Consider the following 19279-nt stretch of genomic DNA (forward strand, 5'->3'; position numbering starts at 1 on the left):
ACCAAGTTGAATTATTCCCAAAGGGTCGACACAGCTGTATTCAGACATCACATTTCACACAAGCACTGATATTTAACCCTTTCTCCTAGGTTGAGTCTCCTCCTCCACACTGAACAGCCAATGCATCTCTGTTGCTAGACAGAACCTTAGTGATATCTGTTCTTTCTCACTTCATCTAACCTGACCTCTACCCCAAAGTGCTCACTCCTCCCCAACTCAAGGCTGTCATGGTTATTGATACCAGACTGTGTCTCTTCTCCTCCCAGAGGATCCCTGATGGCTAACAATAACATATCCTGACATAATGTAAACGTTATACATCCCCCTCTGTCCCTCAGTGACATTGTTAGTTTCTAAGATCTCCACCCGTCTCCCCTACACATTCCAAAGCCATCTGACTCCTACAGATAACCATTAACTTCTGATGTAACAACCATTCTCTATCATCCCTCAGATACCATACTTCTGATCAATCATCTCTCTAGTATAGCAATGTTCAAAGTTTACCCAGAATCCAACAATATCAAATGCTTACATTGTAATTTAAGGTTTTAAACAGGCCAATCAATTATCTCCCAACAGTAACTGGTTATACTTCTGAGTAACGAAGGGAAAGAAAACCTTCGGATAAAATCTAAATATATATGACATAAAAAGCATTTATTCATGATTAAAGAGAAATTGAGTGGAACGATCTTTTGTTCAATCAATATTCTAAAGAGAGAACGCATTTAGTGTCTGAAAATAACAAGGCTGATGACATGGACGGTCAGGAGTACTGTAAAATGCCAGCCGGAAGGACAGTGAAAGAAGGTGAAAGAGAAAAAGGAAGAGAGGGAGGAATAAGAGGATGAGACCACAGGTAACACAGGAACTGGAGGATTGTCCTTACTCTGCAATTCTTTCATCATCCTCTCTCTCTTCCCTGGTGTTTCATCTTTCTCTTCATCATTCTCTTTTTCACTTTATAATCTAGAGGTGTCATCAACAAAGGCCTGTCAGCTAAAGGTCACACCAAATCATATCAAAAGATCTTGAAAAGGTGGATATGACATTTATGAGTACAGATAAATGGTATACTTTGCAAGCAAACACACACACACACACACACCATCTCAGACCAGTGACATTTCCCCCTAAATGTAACACACTTTATTAGAACAGTCCTGATCATAACTAGAAAGCAGATTATGATCTACATATTGAATATAATATAGATAGATAACAGATACTATTTGAGATAGATCATGTAAAAACATAGTGCATACTGTCTGAGATACTCTAGGGTTATTCGAAGTGTACTCCTATGGGGACAGCGAAAGAACCCTTTTAGGTTCTAGATAGCATCTTTTTTTCTAAGAGTGACCCCATCCACCCCATTCCACCCTACTACTGTCATCCCTGTCCTATTCCCTTTTCCCTCTCATCTCTCCTCCTCTCTGTTCCCTCCCCTCCTCCCTTCTGCTCCTTGCTAAGGCATTGTTCACGGCTGGCTGTGCTGGTTCATTATTTAATGAGGGGGAAGCGCTAGACCTGGCAAACAGGGACTTGAGCTCAGCAGCTGCACTCGTCTCCTCCCTTTTACATAATTCAATCTGAAATGTGATTAAAGACAATGCACACAGTGGAGCAGCATACCCTCCTGAGGCAGCCTGACACTGAGCGGGGGAGAAATGTGGCAAAATACACACAGGCAGGGCTGGCCTACTAAACAGTACTGCATATATAATATATACACACCCCGGTAGGATAGGTCCATTTGCTCACATATGCAGACACAAACACACACACACGCACACATGCACACATGCACACTTGCACCTCCTCTTTAGCCCTTATGTTAGTGAATAGGCTCCTAGCATGAAAAGAGGGACATAAAGGATGTCTCAGCCATGGACAAAAGTAGACCGAAACTAGAGGATGACTTGTGATCGTTTCATATATCTCAATGCTATCTCCTCCCTGCGCTCCAGACCCAAATGGTCAGGTCAATACCTCTGCTTCAGCAGTGTGATGATGCTCTCACCTTGTGTTATCTGAGTCAATGGAGTGAAACAGATTCTCCAGCTCCTCCTCATTCAGCGTTCCGTCGGAGAAGAACGCCTGGAACTCATCCAGAGACAGCTTCCCATCATCTGCAGGAGGAGAAGAGGAGAGGTGGAGACATCCATCAGGTTAACAGCGGATATAAACCATGCAGCTACACACCATGATCACCGTCATTACCACTAGGCTCATTGTGATAATATGTATACACACAGTGATCAATGAACATGGTCTTTATCATGATATCATCATCACCATTATCACCGGAATCATTACCAACAATGTCATAATAGCCATAATCATCATCGCCATAATAATGATAATCATCATCATCATCGTCATCTTCCTCCTCCGCATCGTGATCTATCACAATCACCCTGCAGTCTTCCATCAATGCTGAACCATTATAGATTATGGTAAAGAATTTACACAATGCTCTGGGCATTTGCAAGCTGTAAGATCAACAAAGTGAAAATCATTTGAGAGGCCACCACTTGCAGAGCTTTTGTTACAGACTGGTCAGCTCTCTGCGGATCAGTAATTATTGATTCCAGAATGATGTGCAGTACTACTACAAGGGCTGAACAGGCATCTGGACCTGGAGAGAGCTGGCTCCTGATCCATCAGGCTCCCACTGAGCCACTCTGTACCCAGTGAGAGGCCCTACACCCAAGATCAGAACTAGAACCAGACTAAGACCCCAGAACCAGGCCAGGTCCTAGCCCTCAAACTTAGCCCTCGGGCCCAGCCCCAAGAACCAGACTCCAGGCCCCAGCCAGGAGGACTCCAGTCAGCATTATTAGGACTATAGGAGTCTGTGGAGCCATGCTGTGGCCTGGCGCACCACGTGAATGAGAAACCACTTGCCCTTGAAGCTGTTCAACTGGACTTTTGGCTATTGGAGCCATTGTAGGCTCTAATCTCCAGTGTAAGAAAATGACTACCGTGCAAGCCAAAATAAAGAGAGTGGTTTTCGTTATTGCCGCCTAACAGAACTATTGGGACATTTAAAGGGAAAAGCTTTTGAATCTGGTCCTTTGAATTAAAACTGGCCCTCATTCTTGGCTGCATTAGCACGCTCCCCTCTCTCTTTCTCCCTCCATCTCTCTCTCACCATCTCTCTATTTCTGCCCTCCTCTCTATACTATTGATATCCCTCCCCTGTTCTTTCTATTCTCTCTACCTTCATCATTGCTCTTTCTGTCCCCCTCTCTCTCCTCTCTCCACTGTCACTGTCATGTATCTCTTATTTGCGACTGAGAGACAGGCATAGGCACTTAAGAGCTGAGTGAACTGCTGGAACAGAGGGTGAGGATGGATACAGAGGAGAAACATCTTTCTACTAAACACAGGCTCGTCTCCACCTCTCTTCTGTGTCCCCCTGTCTTACCCTGTTTCCATACGAGGCAGTAGAGTCTCAGAACAGCACAACTGTACCAGCAGTTAATTAAACACTGACCCACTTTTACCGCAGTACTCCCACTAAGGAATACCATGCGCATGAAGAAGCACGCCAGCCCAGCCCTATCTTCTCCAAATTAGAGTGTGCTGGAGGATATGGCCTGGAGGATATGGCCACTACTGCAGCTCAGTGGGTACAGTGGGATATGGGCTGGACATCAGGTTCTGATGTGGGCAGATCTCTGGTTCCAGTGTTATCTATGTTCACCAACGGGAAAGGGAATAACATTCTCTGTGTTCCAGGCTGATAGGTGGACTATAACTCATACAGTATGCAAGCATCCGGATCTGATAAAGACACAGTATAAACCCCAAGCTGCATGAAAAGCTCTGCTCAGATGGTCACGTTTTTCCGATAGAGCCCAGATTAGATTCAAAGCAATGAAAAGACCTCATAGCCAGTGGTGTTATTTTGTAATAAAATGTGATGTGTGTGTGGGGAGGAAGTGTGGGGAGTTAGTGAGGACAGACAGGGGTACATCAGACAGATGGGAACGGTTCTGCTAATGTGTCTGAGTGGGCAGACGGCAATACGGATGACACTTTGCAGACCTCGCTGCTACAGATAAAAGGGATGCAATTAGCACTTTTACTTCCAGCAGGGCTCTCACATCCTGCACTCTTCTAAGAATAAGAACAGACATAGACTCTCTATTTCATTTCTATCCTTTATCATAATTTGTTGGGGTGCTGGGCTTCCAGGTTGTCATGGCAACCAGACTCCTGTGCATCTCTCCCCTTTTCCTCTGTTCACCATCTTCCTCATTTCTAATGACCCAATCCAGGAAAAGAGTGTAGAGACCCATTTCCAGTGACCCATCTTTTCTCTCTTTACAATTCCTTTTTTTGTCCTAGACTAATAAAGGACCTTTTTACAGCTTTTATCTCCTGCCTGAGATGGTCTGTGCTAGTGATCCATCAATTCAGAACAGGAGAATAGCCCCCTGCCAAGCAAGATTACCACACACAGGAATATCTTCCCCTGATGGATTGACGGGACATTTTATTAGAGAAAAAGTTGTGGTTGGGAGTGTCTGAAAGTGAAGGTGTGTGTGTGTGTGTGTGTGTGTGTGTGTGTGTGTGTGTGTGTGTGTGTGTGTGTGTGTGTGTGTGTGTGTGTGTGGTGTGGTGATGTGGACACCGATGAATCAACGGTAGCTAAGATGGGGAGAGGTCTGTCCGTGATAAAGTGCTGCTCTGCTTTCTTGACATCACAATCAACAAAACAAGTCCTACAGGTTTTATCACACCTGGACTACTGCTCAGTTATATGGTGAAGTGCCACAAAGCAGGACATCGGCAAATTACAGTTAGAACAGAGCAGCACGGCTGGCCCTTAAATGTACACAAAGGGCTAATATCAATAACACGCATGTCAATCTCTCCTGGCTCAAAGAAGAGAAGAGATTGACTGCATCACTACTTGTTTTTGTGAGAGGTGTTGACATGTTGAAAGCAGCGAGCTGTCTGTTCAAACGACTAGCACACAGCTCAGACACCCATAACTTACCCCACAAGAGCTGACACCAGGGGTCTCTTCACAGTCCAGAACAGACTCTGGGAAATGCACAGTACTACATAGAGCCACGACTACATGGAACTCTTCCATATGAAGTAACTTACATCTTAAAACAACGAGAACTCACACACACACTGACACATGGACTCTACACACCCACACATTGTAATATTGTACATTTGTAATAGAGTTATAATGTAACAATGTATAGTATAATGTATTGTTACGATGTAGGCTGTTGTTTTGTTGTGATAATTGTCTCATTCGTCTTTAGAGCCCAGAACGAGTAGCTGCTACAATGGGGATCCTAATAAATACATAGAGAGTGAGAGAGAGTCTGAAAATGATAGCGTGTGTGCACGCACAACGAGGATCGGCCCCACACAGAGCCAGGGCCGGTCCCAGAGACCTGCTTTGGCTGATAAATGAGGAACACAAATGGCTCTCACAAGGCTGTCAGCTTTCCTTATTGCCGTCCATCAAATCAGCACAGCCAAACCTGCCCTGTCTGCCACGATAAAGAAATACACTAATCTCCTCACAGGACAGATGTTCACCAACAAATGTTACCACATACAATAATTTAGCGTTGGTGTGAAGCATACATCAACATACTGTATCATTAGTGGTTTTATTTAAGTGGTGATACTGCAGACTCCTACAGTACAGAGCTTGGTAGAGACAGAGATTGAGTAATCTATAGTATAAGTCCCATGTCTCCTCTGAGTGGCTACCATCTGTCATGTCATGATGGGAACAGGGGGGGAGCGCAACCCTGATTACTGCATCCCATCCCTACCCTGCATCATTATGATCAGCAGCGTCACTGACAGGATCAATTCATTAACAATAACCCAATATTATTCAGATGTAATCTACACTACTCCTGCTACATGGTCTCAGAGTGGCCTGGATGAGGCTGTGGTGAACGGATTAAACTGAACACCTCTGAACAGTAGCCCACAGCACAGGCAACCTGCCAATAGAAGCCGAGCACACACAGCACTCCCAACCAATCGGATCCTAATATACTTACTAAGAAGTCAAACCAATCTTATCGCAACATACAAAATCAGTCACCCCCAAAATCATAACAAAGGACACTGTGCTCAGACTACCAATGGGAAATTTAGCATGATCAAAGATAATAATCCAGTAAGTACATTAAGGCTTTTTATGGAGATTATGATGGGTGAAGAAGCTTTAATAAATGATCACCATTTCCTCTTATTCAGCGGCTAAGATCTGATTCAAATGGCACAGACTTTCATGTAATCATCATCAATCAAGTAGATCAACAAGAGTCACTGCCCAGTACAAATTGTGCATGTGTGCACACGCGCAGCGTACGTGCGTACAGGATCAATTCATTAACAATAACCCAATATTACTCAGATGTAATCTACACTACTCCTGCTACATGGTATGTGTATGTGTATGTGCATGCAAATATCCATAATGCTGTTTTAAGTAATTATGCTTTATAGTCAAAAATAGCAATGTGTCAAGTTGATGAAGATTCATGCAGCGATGGGAGAAGGACTCTGATGGTTCCTAACACCATTCCATGGTCAGGGGAGATTTCATTTTCACGAATGATGTCTCATGGTCATTATGGTCAGTTATAATGTCTCATGGTCAATAATGTGGCTTTACAGTGCATTCGGAAAGTTTTCAGACCCCTTCACTTTTTCCACATATTGTTACGTTCCAGCCTTATTCTAAAACTGATCATTATTTATTTTTTTCACTCATCAATCTACACACAATACCCCATAATGACAAAGTAAAAACTGGTTTTAAAATGTTTTCCTCCAGACGTSACGCTTGGCATTCAGGCCAAAGAGTTCAATCTTGGTTTCATCAGACCAGAGAATCTTGTTTCTCATGGTATGAGAGACTTTTAGGTGCCTTTTGGAAAACTCCAAGCGGGCTGTCATGTGCCTTTTACTGAGGAATGGCTTCAGTCTGGCTTCCACTCTACCATAAAGGCCTGATTGGTGCAGTGCTGCAGAGATGGTTGTCCTTCTGGAAGGTTCTCCCATCTCCACAGAGGAACTCTGGAGCTCTGTCAGAGTGACCATTGTGTTCTTGGTCACCTCCCTGACCAAGGCCCTTCTCCCCCGATTGCTCAGTTTGTCGGGGCGGCCAGCTCTAGGAAGAGTCTTGGTGGTTCCAAACTTCTTCCATCTAAGAATGATGGAAGCCACTGTGTTCTTGAGGACCTTAAATGCTGCAGAAATGTTTTGGTACCCTTCCCCAGATCTGTGCCTTGACCCAATCCTGTCTCGGAGCTCTACGGACAATTCCTTCGACCTCATGGCTTGGTTTTTGTTCTGACATACACTGACAACTGTGGGACCTTATATAGACAGGTGTGTGCCTTTCCAAATTATGTCTAATCAATTGAATGTACCACAGGTGGACTCCAATCAATCAATCTCAAGGATGATCAATGGAAACAGGATGCACCTGAGCTCAATTTCGAGTCTCATAGCAAAAGGTCTAAATACTTACGTAAATAAGATATTTCTGTTTTTATTTTTTATAAATGAGCAAAAAATAAAAAATATGTTTGTGTTTTGTCATTATGGGGTATTGTGTGTAGATTGATGAGGATTTTCTTTTAAGTTTATACATTTTAGAATAAGGCTGTAACGTCTCAAAATGTGGAAAAAGTCAAGGGGTCTGAAAACTTTCCGAATGCACTGTATGTTGAGTAATTATGTTATATGGTTAATAATATAATATAGAATGTTGAGGGCACAAAGGAGGTCGTATGGTGGTAGTTTTGCTGCATTATGGTCATTTGCTGTTAAAAAACGTATTTCACAACCAGAAGGTTTTTTCCTCCGTAGGTTAAATGAAGTCTCTAAATGGCCTTTAGAATTGGCAATATGGAGATATCTAATATTGTACTAGAAATGTCACTTGGAAGTTGGAACATTACAGACCAAGGAGGGGGTAAAAGAGAGAAAAAGAAAGAAAGGAGGAGGGGGGTGTAAATGGAGAGAATTTGAATAGCCCATCAATACACTGGACTGTAGACAATAATAACATCCCACGTTCTACTCCCACTCACTCAGAGGAGCACTAATCTAGTAAGACACTTTTATTTCCTCAGAGGATGAAACATTTTCAATTATTTTTTGGTTCATGCTGTGTTGTGAAAATCCTTAGTCTGTGAAGTAGTGAAAGCATTTGAATACATTGGACTGGACATGCACTTTGAAACCAACAGACATGAAGAAAAATCCCTGGAAGGAACGATTTAATTAAACCAGGCTACTGTTCAATGGCAGGTCTTCCATGAGGTAAGGGCAAAGGGAAGGATCGTTACACGGTTAATGAACATTCTGAATAAAACAATGTAGGATGTGCTACTCAATCAGCAGATACAAACCTGTATGGAGATATAATACACATGAGATAAGGCCAGGATCTGACCTTGGATTGGATTTTCATTTCATTAAAGCATTCAGCCATCTGGAGATACTGTATGCAATTTTAGAGGGATGAATGTGACGCCATGGTAACAGCGAGCTGAATGGCCTCATGGGAGAAGAAGGATTCCAGAGTGCTGTAACTAGGGGCAACTGGGCACTGGGAGGTTGGTGGGGAGTGGACATTCTAATAAAGTCAATTGAAAAGTTTCAAAGCTCTTCTACAAGCTGTCACTTCACCCTCAGACCTCACACAGTGCTATTACTGCAATCCTCGATATGAGATTGACATCTTCAACAACAAGGGTCAGACTACTTTCTTGTTATCACTGTTGCATCATGCACTGTACTGTGCCAGTTTAAATTCTAAACTCTTCATAGTCAGAGAGAAAAATAAGTCTGTGAAAGCAGCCGAGGCAACACAACATATACAGTACAAAATTGGCACTGAAATTGGTCTGTGGATAACGTGCTACAGACATAAAGTATGTGTACCCCCTTCCACCACCATAACTGCCAATTCTGTGCCAATGCTGTTGACAACACTCCCCGTGCCTCCCTCGCCCATTTTGTTGGCTGAAACTATACACCCTACTTGACCACTAGATGCACTTGGAATATAACGGGGAGTCCCCTCAAAGTCATTGTCTAGAGCAGGTGTTCGGACACTTTTTCAGCTCGAGACCCAAATGAGAAATTCACCGTCCTCCCCCAAATTAAGAAGAAATTGTGTGTGATTATAGGCATAGTCTCATAACCCGTGACCCAGGGCCCACTTTGGGTCCCGACCCATAGTTGATGAAACCCTGGACTAGAGAAAGGGTACAGCTGCTGCAATGAGTTCTTTCAACTTGACTACAGGCTGCCACTGCTGTACTCCTGTCTCCTGTAGATGTCAAGGCAATTATCCTTTGTTAGGTCAAGGTCTCCACATGCTGGGGGGGGGGGGCATCATTTGGAGGGACAAAAGTCTCCTTCAGTGATAAAAGTTGCTCCTGAACAACAGTGGTCATGGCCATGGGAGAAAAAGAGAGAGAGGAAGAGGTGGAGGGCTGTTTTTCCTCTAAGGCTCGACCTATGACATTTTTTACCATTCTCAAAGTCTACCTTTGTGGAGGTTTCATTTTGTAACATCACACAGAATTCTGAGACACACACACACACACACACACACACACACTTTTGTGATATCACACAGAATTCTGAGACACACACACACACACACACACACACAATTTTGTGATATCACACAGAGTTCTGAGACACACACACAAACAGACACACAGCAAGGCAGCCTGGTTAATTACCAGGCATCCAAATGTCATTTGGACAGAGACCCTGCTGAGCCCTGGCGCAGAGAAGCACATCACATACAGCCATCCCCCATGTCATGTGATTGACACCATCATGACCGCAGCTCATTAGTGAGAGCACAGAAAGGGCAGTCATTAACAGAAACACACAGTTAGATTACCCTCAGGATGGTTTACATACCTCGCCAAGAACAAACAGAGATAATCTCAACACTCTGGCCACTTACCAGGCATGTCAATCATATTATTTATATTTCAAATCTTCCTTAATGTCATTATCTCATGTTAGCCCTTCATTGACTGTCACCAACCCCTGTTCTCTAAAATAAATGTGAAGGATAGAGAGAAAGAGCTGATGATGATGAAATTGCATGCACCCAAATCGACCAAGGCTGATTCTAACCGCCACCTTCAGTCTAACTCAGCCACCCTGTCGCCTCTCCTCTTCCATCCTGCTACCTGACACCCTTGGTCGATCTGGGTGCATGCATGACTGAACGCAGTGGTGTAAAGTACTTAAGTAGTACTTTAAAGTATTTTTACTTCAGTCATTTTTTGGAGGTATCTGTACTTTACTTAACTATTTATATTTTTGYCAACTTTTACTTCTACTTCACTACATTCCTAAATAAAATGATGTACTTTTTACTCCATACATTTTCCCTGACACCCAAAAGTACTCATTACATTTTGACAGGACAATTGTCCAATTCACACACTTATCAAGCGAACATCCCTGGTCATCCCTACTGCCTCTGATCTGGCAGACTCACTAAACATACATGCTTCGTTTGTAAATTATGTCTGAGTGTTGGAGTGTGCCCCTGGCTATCCGTCAATAAAAAAAAACAAGAAAATTGTGCTGTCTGGTTTGCGTAATAAGGAATTTGAAATGATTTATACTTTTAGATTTTGATACTTAATTAAGCACATTTTAGCAATTCCATTTACTTTTGATACTTAGGTATTTTTAAAACCAAATACTTTTACTGAAGTAGTATTTTACTGGCTGACTTTTACTTTTACTTGAGTCATTTTCTATTAAGGTATCTTTACTTTTACTCAAGTATGACAATTTAGTGCTGTTTCCACCACTGACTGTAAGTCGCTTTGGATAAAAGCGTCTGCTAAATGGCATATATGGTGTAATCTATGCCAGGACACACAGTGCAGTGCTGTAATCCTGTTGTATTGAGTGGTTTGTTTGTTCTGGTTAGTAAGAAGGTCAGAGAGACTATCTGTTTGTTTCTAAGAGGCTTTGAGCAGAAAGGTCCCATTGATGATTCAACTGGGAACTATTGCTTAATTTTAGTATGAAAGTAAAATAAAATAATAATACTACAGGCAAGCACTTATTTTGCTGGTATGCATGTTCTTATGCATTGACAGTGTGCATTCACTGTGTGTACTGCACAGGTACTGTATCTACAGTATACAGTTTATCTCAGACTGTATGCTGCATGAACCTGTGTTCAGCACAGTCCCCCCGCAGCAACAACCAAATGGCTTCAACAACAGTTTTGCTGAATCTCGTTATTTCATAACGTCTCCCCTGCTGGCAGTCCTCACTCTCTTCCAGTTAAATGAGCACATAATTAAATGGAGAATCGTGATCCTTGCTGTGAGCGATCGCTGGAGAGGAGTTTCGGATAGGGCGGTCTCTGCCCACTCCCTCCCCCAGGCTGCCAGTGACAGTACTGCCAGTAGGATGGCATATGATAGTGGTGTTAGGCTACGTAAATACTGTATATCCACCCTGCAGGAGGCAGAGGAAGACATTCTGAGATCACTGGTGAGACACAGGCCTTTTACTGCGATAGGAAAATGTCCTCAAGCTACTATAAAAGGTTATATTCACATCAATGCATTTGAGATAAATTGCTCTGAGAATCTCAGTCACTTGTCTCAGTGGACACATACTACTATACTTGTGGATACTTATAGGGCTATACTGTACACTGCCACATGTATACAACTCTCTTGCTACAGCTGGCAACCAAGCTTGCTACAGTAGGAGAACTTCACAGATGGTACAGCTGAGAGAGAGAGGCATAAAACACATAGGAGAAAATAGCATTAGCTATGATGGTTGAGTAGCAAATTCCATGAACCTTAATGGAAGCCACAACAGCAAACATTTAAAGAGGCAGGCCTAAACGTGCTACCTACTAAACAGCACACTTGAGAGAACATCCTTAATGTCTTTATTTCTACTTTTTATTTTTTTTTATTTTTTTTTACCGTTATTTTACCAGGTAAGTTGACTGAGAACACGTTCTCATTTGCAGCAACGACCTGGGGAATAGTTACAGGGGAGAGGAGGGGGATGAAAGAGCCAATTGTAAACTGGGGATTATTAGGTGACCGTGATGGTTGAGGGCCAGATTGGGAATTTTAGCCAGGACACCGGGGTTAACACCCTACCTTACATAAGTGCCATGGGATCTTTAATGACCTCAGAGAGTCAGGACACCCGTTTAACGTCCCATCCGAAAGACAGCACCCTACACAGAGCAGTGTCCCCAATCACTGCCCTGGGGCATTTGGATCTTTGTTTAGACCAGAGGAAAGAGTGCCTCCTACTGGCCCTCCAACACCACTTCCAGCAGCACCTGGTCTCCCATCCAGGGACTGACCAGGACCAACCCTGCTTAGCTTCAGAAGCAAGCCAGCAGTGGTATGCAGGGTGGTATGCTGCTGGCAAGTCAAAAATTTGACACCAACTCATTTAAAAAAATAAAAAACTATTTTCTACATTGTAGAAAAATAGTGAAGACATCAAAACTATGAAATAACACGTGGTATCATGAAGTAAGCAAAATATATTTATAGTATTGTATATTTGAGATTCTTCAAAGTAGCCACCCTTTGCCTTGATGACAGCTTTGCACACTCTTGGCATTCTCTCAACCAGCTTCATGAGGTAGTCACCTGAAATGCATTTCAATTAACAGGTGTGCCTTGTTAAAAGTTAATTTGTGGAATTTCTTTCCTTCTTAATGCGTTTGAGCCAATCAGTTGTGTTGTGACATGGTAGGGGTGGTATACAGAAGATAGCCCTATTTGGTAAAAGACCAAGTCAATATTATGGTAAGAACAGCTCAAATAAGCAAAGAGAAACGACAGTCCTTCATTACTTTAAGACATGAAGGTCAGTCAATACGGAAAATGTCAAGAACTTTGAAAATGTCTTCAAGTGCAGTCGCAAAAACCATCAAGCGCTTTGATGAATTTGGCTCTCATGAGGACCGCCACAGGAAGGGAAGACCCAGAGTTACCTCTGCTGCAGAGGATAAGTTCATTAGAGTTACCAGCCCAAATAAATGCTTCACAGAGTTCAAGTAACAGACACATCTCAACGTCAACTGTTCAGAGGAGATTACGTGAATCAGGCCTTCATGGTTGAATTGCTGCCAAGAAACCATTACTACAGGACACCAATAAGTAGAAGACACTTGCTTGGGCCAAGAAACACGAGCAATGGACATTAGACTGGTGGTAATCTGTCCTTTGGTATCATGAGTCCAAATTTGACATTTTTTGTTTCAACCGCCGTGTCTTTGTGAGACGCAGAGTAGGTGAACGGATGACTTTCACATGGGTGGTTCCCACCGTGAAACATGGAGGAGGAGGTGTGATGGTGCTTTGTTGGTGACACTGTCAGTGATTTATTTAAAATTCAAGGCACACTTAACCAGCATGGCTACCACAGCKTTCTGCAGCGATACGACATCCCATCTGGTTTGCGCTTAGTGGGACTATGATTTGTTTTTCAACAGAACAGTGACCCAAAACACACCTCCAGGCTGTGTAAGGGCTATTTCACTGATGGAGTGCTGCATCAGATGCATCAGATGACCTGGCCTCCACAAATACCCGACCTCAAACCAATTGAGATGGTTTGGGATGAGTTGGACCGCAGAGTGAAGGAAAAGCAGCCAACGAGTGCTCAACATATGTGGGAACTCCTTCAAGGCTGTTGGAAAAGCATTCCTCATGACTTGGCATGGTTGAGAGAATGCCAAGAATGTGCAAAGCTGTCATCAAGACAAAGGGTGGCTACTTTGAAGAATCTAAAATATATTTGGATTTGTTTAACACTTTTTTGGTTACTACATGATTCCTTATGTGTTATTTCATAGTTTTGATGTCTTCACTATTATTCTACAATGTAGAAAATAGTAAAAATAAACAAAAACCCTGCAATGGGTAGGTGTTTCCAAACATTTGACTGGTACTGTATATATGGGGTGGGGGGGGGGGGGTGAATATGCCAAATTGAAATAATTTGAGATTCTGTAATTAATAGACATGGGGTATTCAACTCTTACCCTACGAGGTCCGGAGCCTGCTGGTTTTCTGTTCTACTTGATAATCAATTGCACCCACCTGGTGTCCCAGGTCTAAAATCAGTCCCTGATTAGAGGGTAACAATGAAAAAAAGGAGTGGAACTGGCTTTGGAGGTCCAGAGTTGATTTTGAGGGTGATAGACAATGGTAGTTCCCAATCAGATAATTATTATAAAACAAATCAGTTTTCATCAGCGCAATGTTTGGTGAATGCATGGCTTTGTTTTGTCCTCAGTCCTCCTTTGAGTGCTGTGTGTACTGATTTAGTGCTAAACAGCCATCATCGATTCCATCCTCACCTCCTCGATCACCGCAACGGATTGTCTGGGCTTCTGTGAGGGTCATTGGCTGCCACCTGCCCTCCATCAATCTCCTGCACGACTCCAGGGCAAGGAAGCATGCAGGAAAGATCATCGCCGACCCCTTCCACCCCCTCTTCCAAAGACCAAAACCTCCCGCCACCTGAACAGTTCCTTCCCCTGCACCGTTGCCCTCACCGTCCGGCCACCTATTCCACGATGGTCTTCTCATCCATGGACTTTGCACCCTGCACTATCATCACAGAACTGCACATTATTCTTTGCACATCTCTTGCATAATTTAAAATGTAGCTTATAGTTTTCATAGTGTAGTCTACAGTTTTTAGCTTAGTGTTCATAGTGTATGTGGATCTGTGGAAATTCTGTGTCTATATATTTTGTCAGTATATTCTGTTTATCGTCTTTCTGTATATTCTGTTTATTTTGCTAACACCATTTCACAGAGTCAAATTCCTGTACATGCAAATGTATTTGGCGAATAAAGCTGATTGTGACATGTTAACCTGAGTTTAGCAGGTTTATCATATGTCAGTTTACATTCTATTATTTGGGACTGGTTATTTACTGTATGAACTGTAGCAGCAGATTATCCCCTTTGTGTCTTCATATAATTAAAAATCCCCATGTGCTGTTCGTGTGTGTGTCCTTGGGCTTAATACTTTAAATATTGGATCCTGCCTTCAATTAGAGGACTCGTTTTATGGTGTTTGCTAGAGCTGACTGTCTGCTTTTCGTTTGACAGACGAACGTTTCTGGTTAACAAGTAATTAGCAAGCTAACTTTAGCAAGTAGATTCCACTCAAATCAAGGTATAGTACACCTATTTGAATTTATTTCCCAATTAATTTGGCTATCAAGCTGTTGGGTTTCCCAAGCCGTTCGGTGCTTACTGCTCATGCCGGCTAGATAGCTTAACAGACGGCTCTGCAGTGCATCTATTTGAGGGCCAAAAAACAGAAGGCTCAACCAACCAACCAACATGACGGGTTTCAGGCAGCGTAATAGCCAATCACAACACTGGACTGGCCAGGGGCAGGAATTTGTTCGTTTGTCCTTTACGCCAGTGAAAGTGATCGATCTAAGGTTTCTAGACATGCACCCGCTTTTAAGCCTGCCCCCCATCTGCCAGAAATCCAAACCCAAAAGGTGCCAAGACTTGAAAGAGAGCAATTTGTGACTATTGCTGGTTGACAAATGAATGTGTTCAAGTGTATTTTTTACACATTTGAATCACGTTTCTTTGCTTACAGTTCTACAGTATATGTATGTTTAATTTGCACTCTCAACTGGCCTGTGCACTCGCAGGACCGTCCTCGGATTCCCTCAAACACATTTCTTCTCTTGACTKGTGCAATGATGTTTCATCTTGCTGGTGCGCACCATCTCGCGCCCGTTCACCTTTTGAATCGGATTTGACTCCATACTAGCCAATGTTGAGTCATATCATGAATGCTCAGAGTATGGATATTACAGCTCACAGGGGGATGGATGGATGGATGGCAAAGCCTTCTTCTCAGTGCTAAGCTTTTCAGCACCTTAAGAAGGTTCAGGTAGAGAAAAAATCTTCAAAAGGGCATCTTAACTTTGAGCCTTTGATCCAAAATCCATAAAACCAAGACATTTCATGAAAATATCAGACTCTCTTTTAGTCTCTCTTCACTCCAATCAAAGCCTAAGACATTTTCAGAATGTAGTAGGATGTATCATTGGGTAATAATGTATGTTATACTGTATATACAGTAGCTATAAAACAGAGATACGCAGTCTGCAACGCATGGCTGCTATAGAGTCTAGATAGGGAGAACCTGGATCTATGGCCTCGCATAAGAGAAGAGGTACTGATTAAAACTAAAATGCATGATGATTTTTCCCTCTCATTTAAACAGGGACTGTGGTCCGTAGACACTAAATGGAAAATAAATAAACCGTGGTGCTGACCTAAGGTCTTGTCCAGTTCCAGCATCAATCCCCCTCAGACACACCAAGCAGCTCCCAGCCATCTAATCACTCCGCTGTCTCTCCTCTTCCCTGGAGTGATCTGATGGGACAGCGGCCATTAAATCCCCTAGAGTATGTATGCGCAGCACAGCTCCTGGATGGCTCTGGCTCACTCCCATAGGCATTTACTGAGAGAGGTACCACCAACGCATCAGTCAAAAATCCACATTTCTCCATAGTCCTTAAGGATGTTGGGTCTGTCTGAAAACACTGATTTGGGTTGCTCTTGATGTTCTGCATGGTTTCAGGGCATTGTGATTCAGGGTTTCTCTGTGTGTGATTAAACACTGCAGGGAGACAGACAGCTTTGGAGGAAAGTCAGAAACACACCCTCTATTTGCCCAGTAGGCTTACCCACGTCCCCCACTGAACACTGTGCTTATCACAAACCCAAACATTCCTGCTTACCGTTTTTTGATACTTCTACATTCAAAAACAGCAGCACTCTGTTGCTTATTCTGAGAGAAAAAAATCTAAACCAAATTAATCTGGATAGAGTACTGGAGAGAAGGGGGGAAAACAGAACTATATTAAATGGGAACAAACCCAAAGCTCTTTGCTTGAGGCCCAAAGTGTGTTTTAATTAGCCAGCAACTCCTGGCATTGGGTAGTGAGACTTCAACAGACGTGCGGGTGCCAAAATCATTTTCAAACACCTTTAAAAGATTCCTMCTGATTTTTGATGTTTCACAGTTGTTCGGCTTCTGCTGCTGCAATGTTACAAGAGCTGTGTTTGAATACTCATACTAACCTCACTAACCTTACTATTTGTGATGTAAATTGGTCATAGTATGGATATAGTTTGTATTACGACATCCGGGAACTTTTGGCATACTTTCGCCAAAATTCTAAAGTATACAAACTGTGGACACCAATTCTGTGCTCTAGGGCCCATAATGCAATTCTTCCAAAAAATGTGCGTGGTTCCACAACATTTTCAGATTTTAAGAAAATGGCGGAAAATATGCAGCCGAAGTCCGACGAGAGCGGATACAAATATAAGTACAAAAAAAAATATTAATGATAAATGTTAAGAAAATGTTGAGCAATGTAATAAATAAGTAATGGCTTTTTAAATAAGTTGTGTTACACGTTATGTTGGCCGGCAATTTGTTTTGCTACACTAGCCTTACAAACCGCAGAGCATATAATTACAGCAATTGCTTGTATGTGTCACGGCCGATTCTGGAAGAAGCAGACAAGGTGCAGCGTGGTAAGCGTACTTATTTTTTGGAATGACGCCAACAAAACAATAAACAATACAAAACGACCGTGAAGCTTAAGGGCTATAGTGCCACAAAACAAGACAACTACCCACACCGAAGGGCGAAAAAGGGCTACTAAGTATGGTTCCCAATCAGAGACAACAATAGACAGCTGTCCCTGATTGAGAACATACCGGCCAAAACATAGAAACACAAAATCATAGAAAACAAAACATAGAATGCCACCCAAATCACACCCTGACCAACCAAATAGAGACATAAAAGGCTTTATAAGGTCAGGGTGTGACAGTACCCCCCCCCCTCCCAAAGGAGCGGACTCCGGACGCAAAACCTGAACCTATAGGAGAGGGTCTTGGTGGGCATCTATCCGCAGTGCGGCTCAGGTGTGACCCCGCTCGCACCACTGGCTCACCCCACTTTGGTGCACCTCTGGTGTGGGGACCCTCATCGCCGACCCCGGACTGGGGACCTCGTTGCGGGCCCGGACTGGGCACCCTCGCTGCCGGCACCGGACTGGGCACCCTCGCTGCGGCACCGGACTGGGCACCCTCGCTGCCGGCCCCGACTGGCACCTGCGCTGCGCTCGGACCTGGGCACCTCGCTGCGGCGCCCCGGACTGGGCACCCTCGCTGCGGGCCCCGGACTGGGCACCCTCGTTGCGGGCCCCGGACTGGGCACCTCGTTGCGGGCCCGGACAGGGCACCCTCGTTGCGGGCCCCGGACTGGGCACCCTCGTTGCGGGCCCGGACTGGGCACCCTCGTCGCGGCCCCGTACTGGGCACCTCGTTGCGGGCCCGTACTGGGGCACACCTCGTTGCGGGCCCCGGACTGGGCACCCTCGTTGCGGGCCCCGTACTGGGCACCCTCGTTGCGGCCCGGACTGGGGACCGTCGCTGGAGCTCCGGACTGGGGACCGTGCTGGAGGCTCCGACTAGAGACCATCGCTGGAGCTCCGGACTGGAGGGCGTCGCTGGAGGCTCCGGACTGGGGGACCGTCGCTGGAGGCTCCGGATGGAGGCCGTCGTTGGAGGCTTCGTGGCCAATGGATCATCACTGGAAGGCTTCGTGCCATGGATCATCACTGGAGGCTTCTTGCCATGGATCATCACTGGAGGCTTCGTGCCATGGATCATCACTGGAGTGAGGAGACGTATGGGCAGTCTGGTACGTGGAGCTGCCACAGGGCTCACCAGGCTGGAGAGACATACAGGAGGCCTGGTTCTGGCAGCAGGCACAGGACTCACCAGGCTGGGGAGACATACTGGAGGCTTGGTTCTTGGCGCTGGCACCGGGATACACTGGGCCGTGGAGGCGCACTGGAGGTCTCGAGCGCAGAGCTGGCACAACCCGTTCTGGCTGGATGCCCACTACCACCCGGCAAATGCGGGACGCTGGCACAGAGCACACCGGCCTGTGAATGCTCACTCAAGACACCATGCGCATCACCCCATAACACGGTGCCTGACCAATCACATGCTCCCCACGGCAAGCACGGGGAGTTGGCTCACGTCTAAACTCCGACTCCGCCAATCTCCCCGTGTGGCACCCCCAAATATTTTTTTTGAGCTGCCTCTGGGGCTTCCGTGACCGGGTCTTGTCCCCT

General features: G+C 44.3%; 1 protein-coding gene across 2 annotated transcripts in view; it reads right to left on the reverse strand.

The window, feature by feature from the left end:
- necab2 (N-terminal EF-hand calcium binding protein 2) overlaps positions 1-19279 on the reverse strand; it is a 129911-nt gene that overhangs the window by 80596 nt on the left and 30036 nt on the right. For both annotated transcript variants that reach the window (XM_023972009.2, XM_023972008.2), the window contains exon 3: positions 2027-2135. In XM_023972009.2, the coding sequence (XP_023827777.1) occupies positions 2027-2135 (109 nt within the window). The remainder of the gene's footprint in view (positions 1-2026; positions 2136-19279) is intronic.

The sequence above is a fragment of the Salvelinus sp. IW2-2015 genome, linkage group LG26 (assembly GCF_002910315.2).
Source record: "Salvelinus sp. IW2-2015 linkage group LG26, ASM291031v2, whole genome shotgun sequence".
NCBI lineage: Eukaryota > Metazoa > Chordata > Actinopteri > Salmoniformes > Salmonidae > Salvelinus > Salvelinus sp. IW2-2015.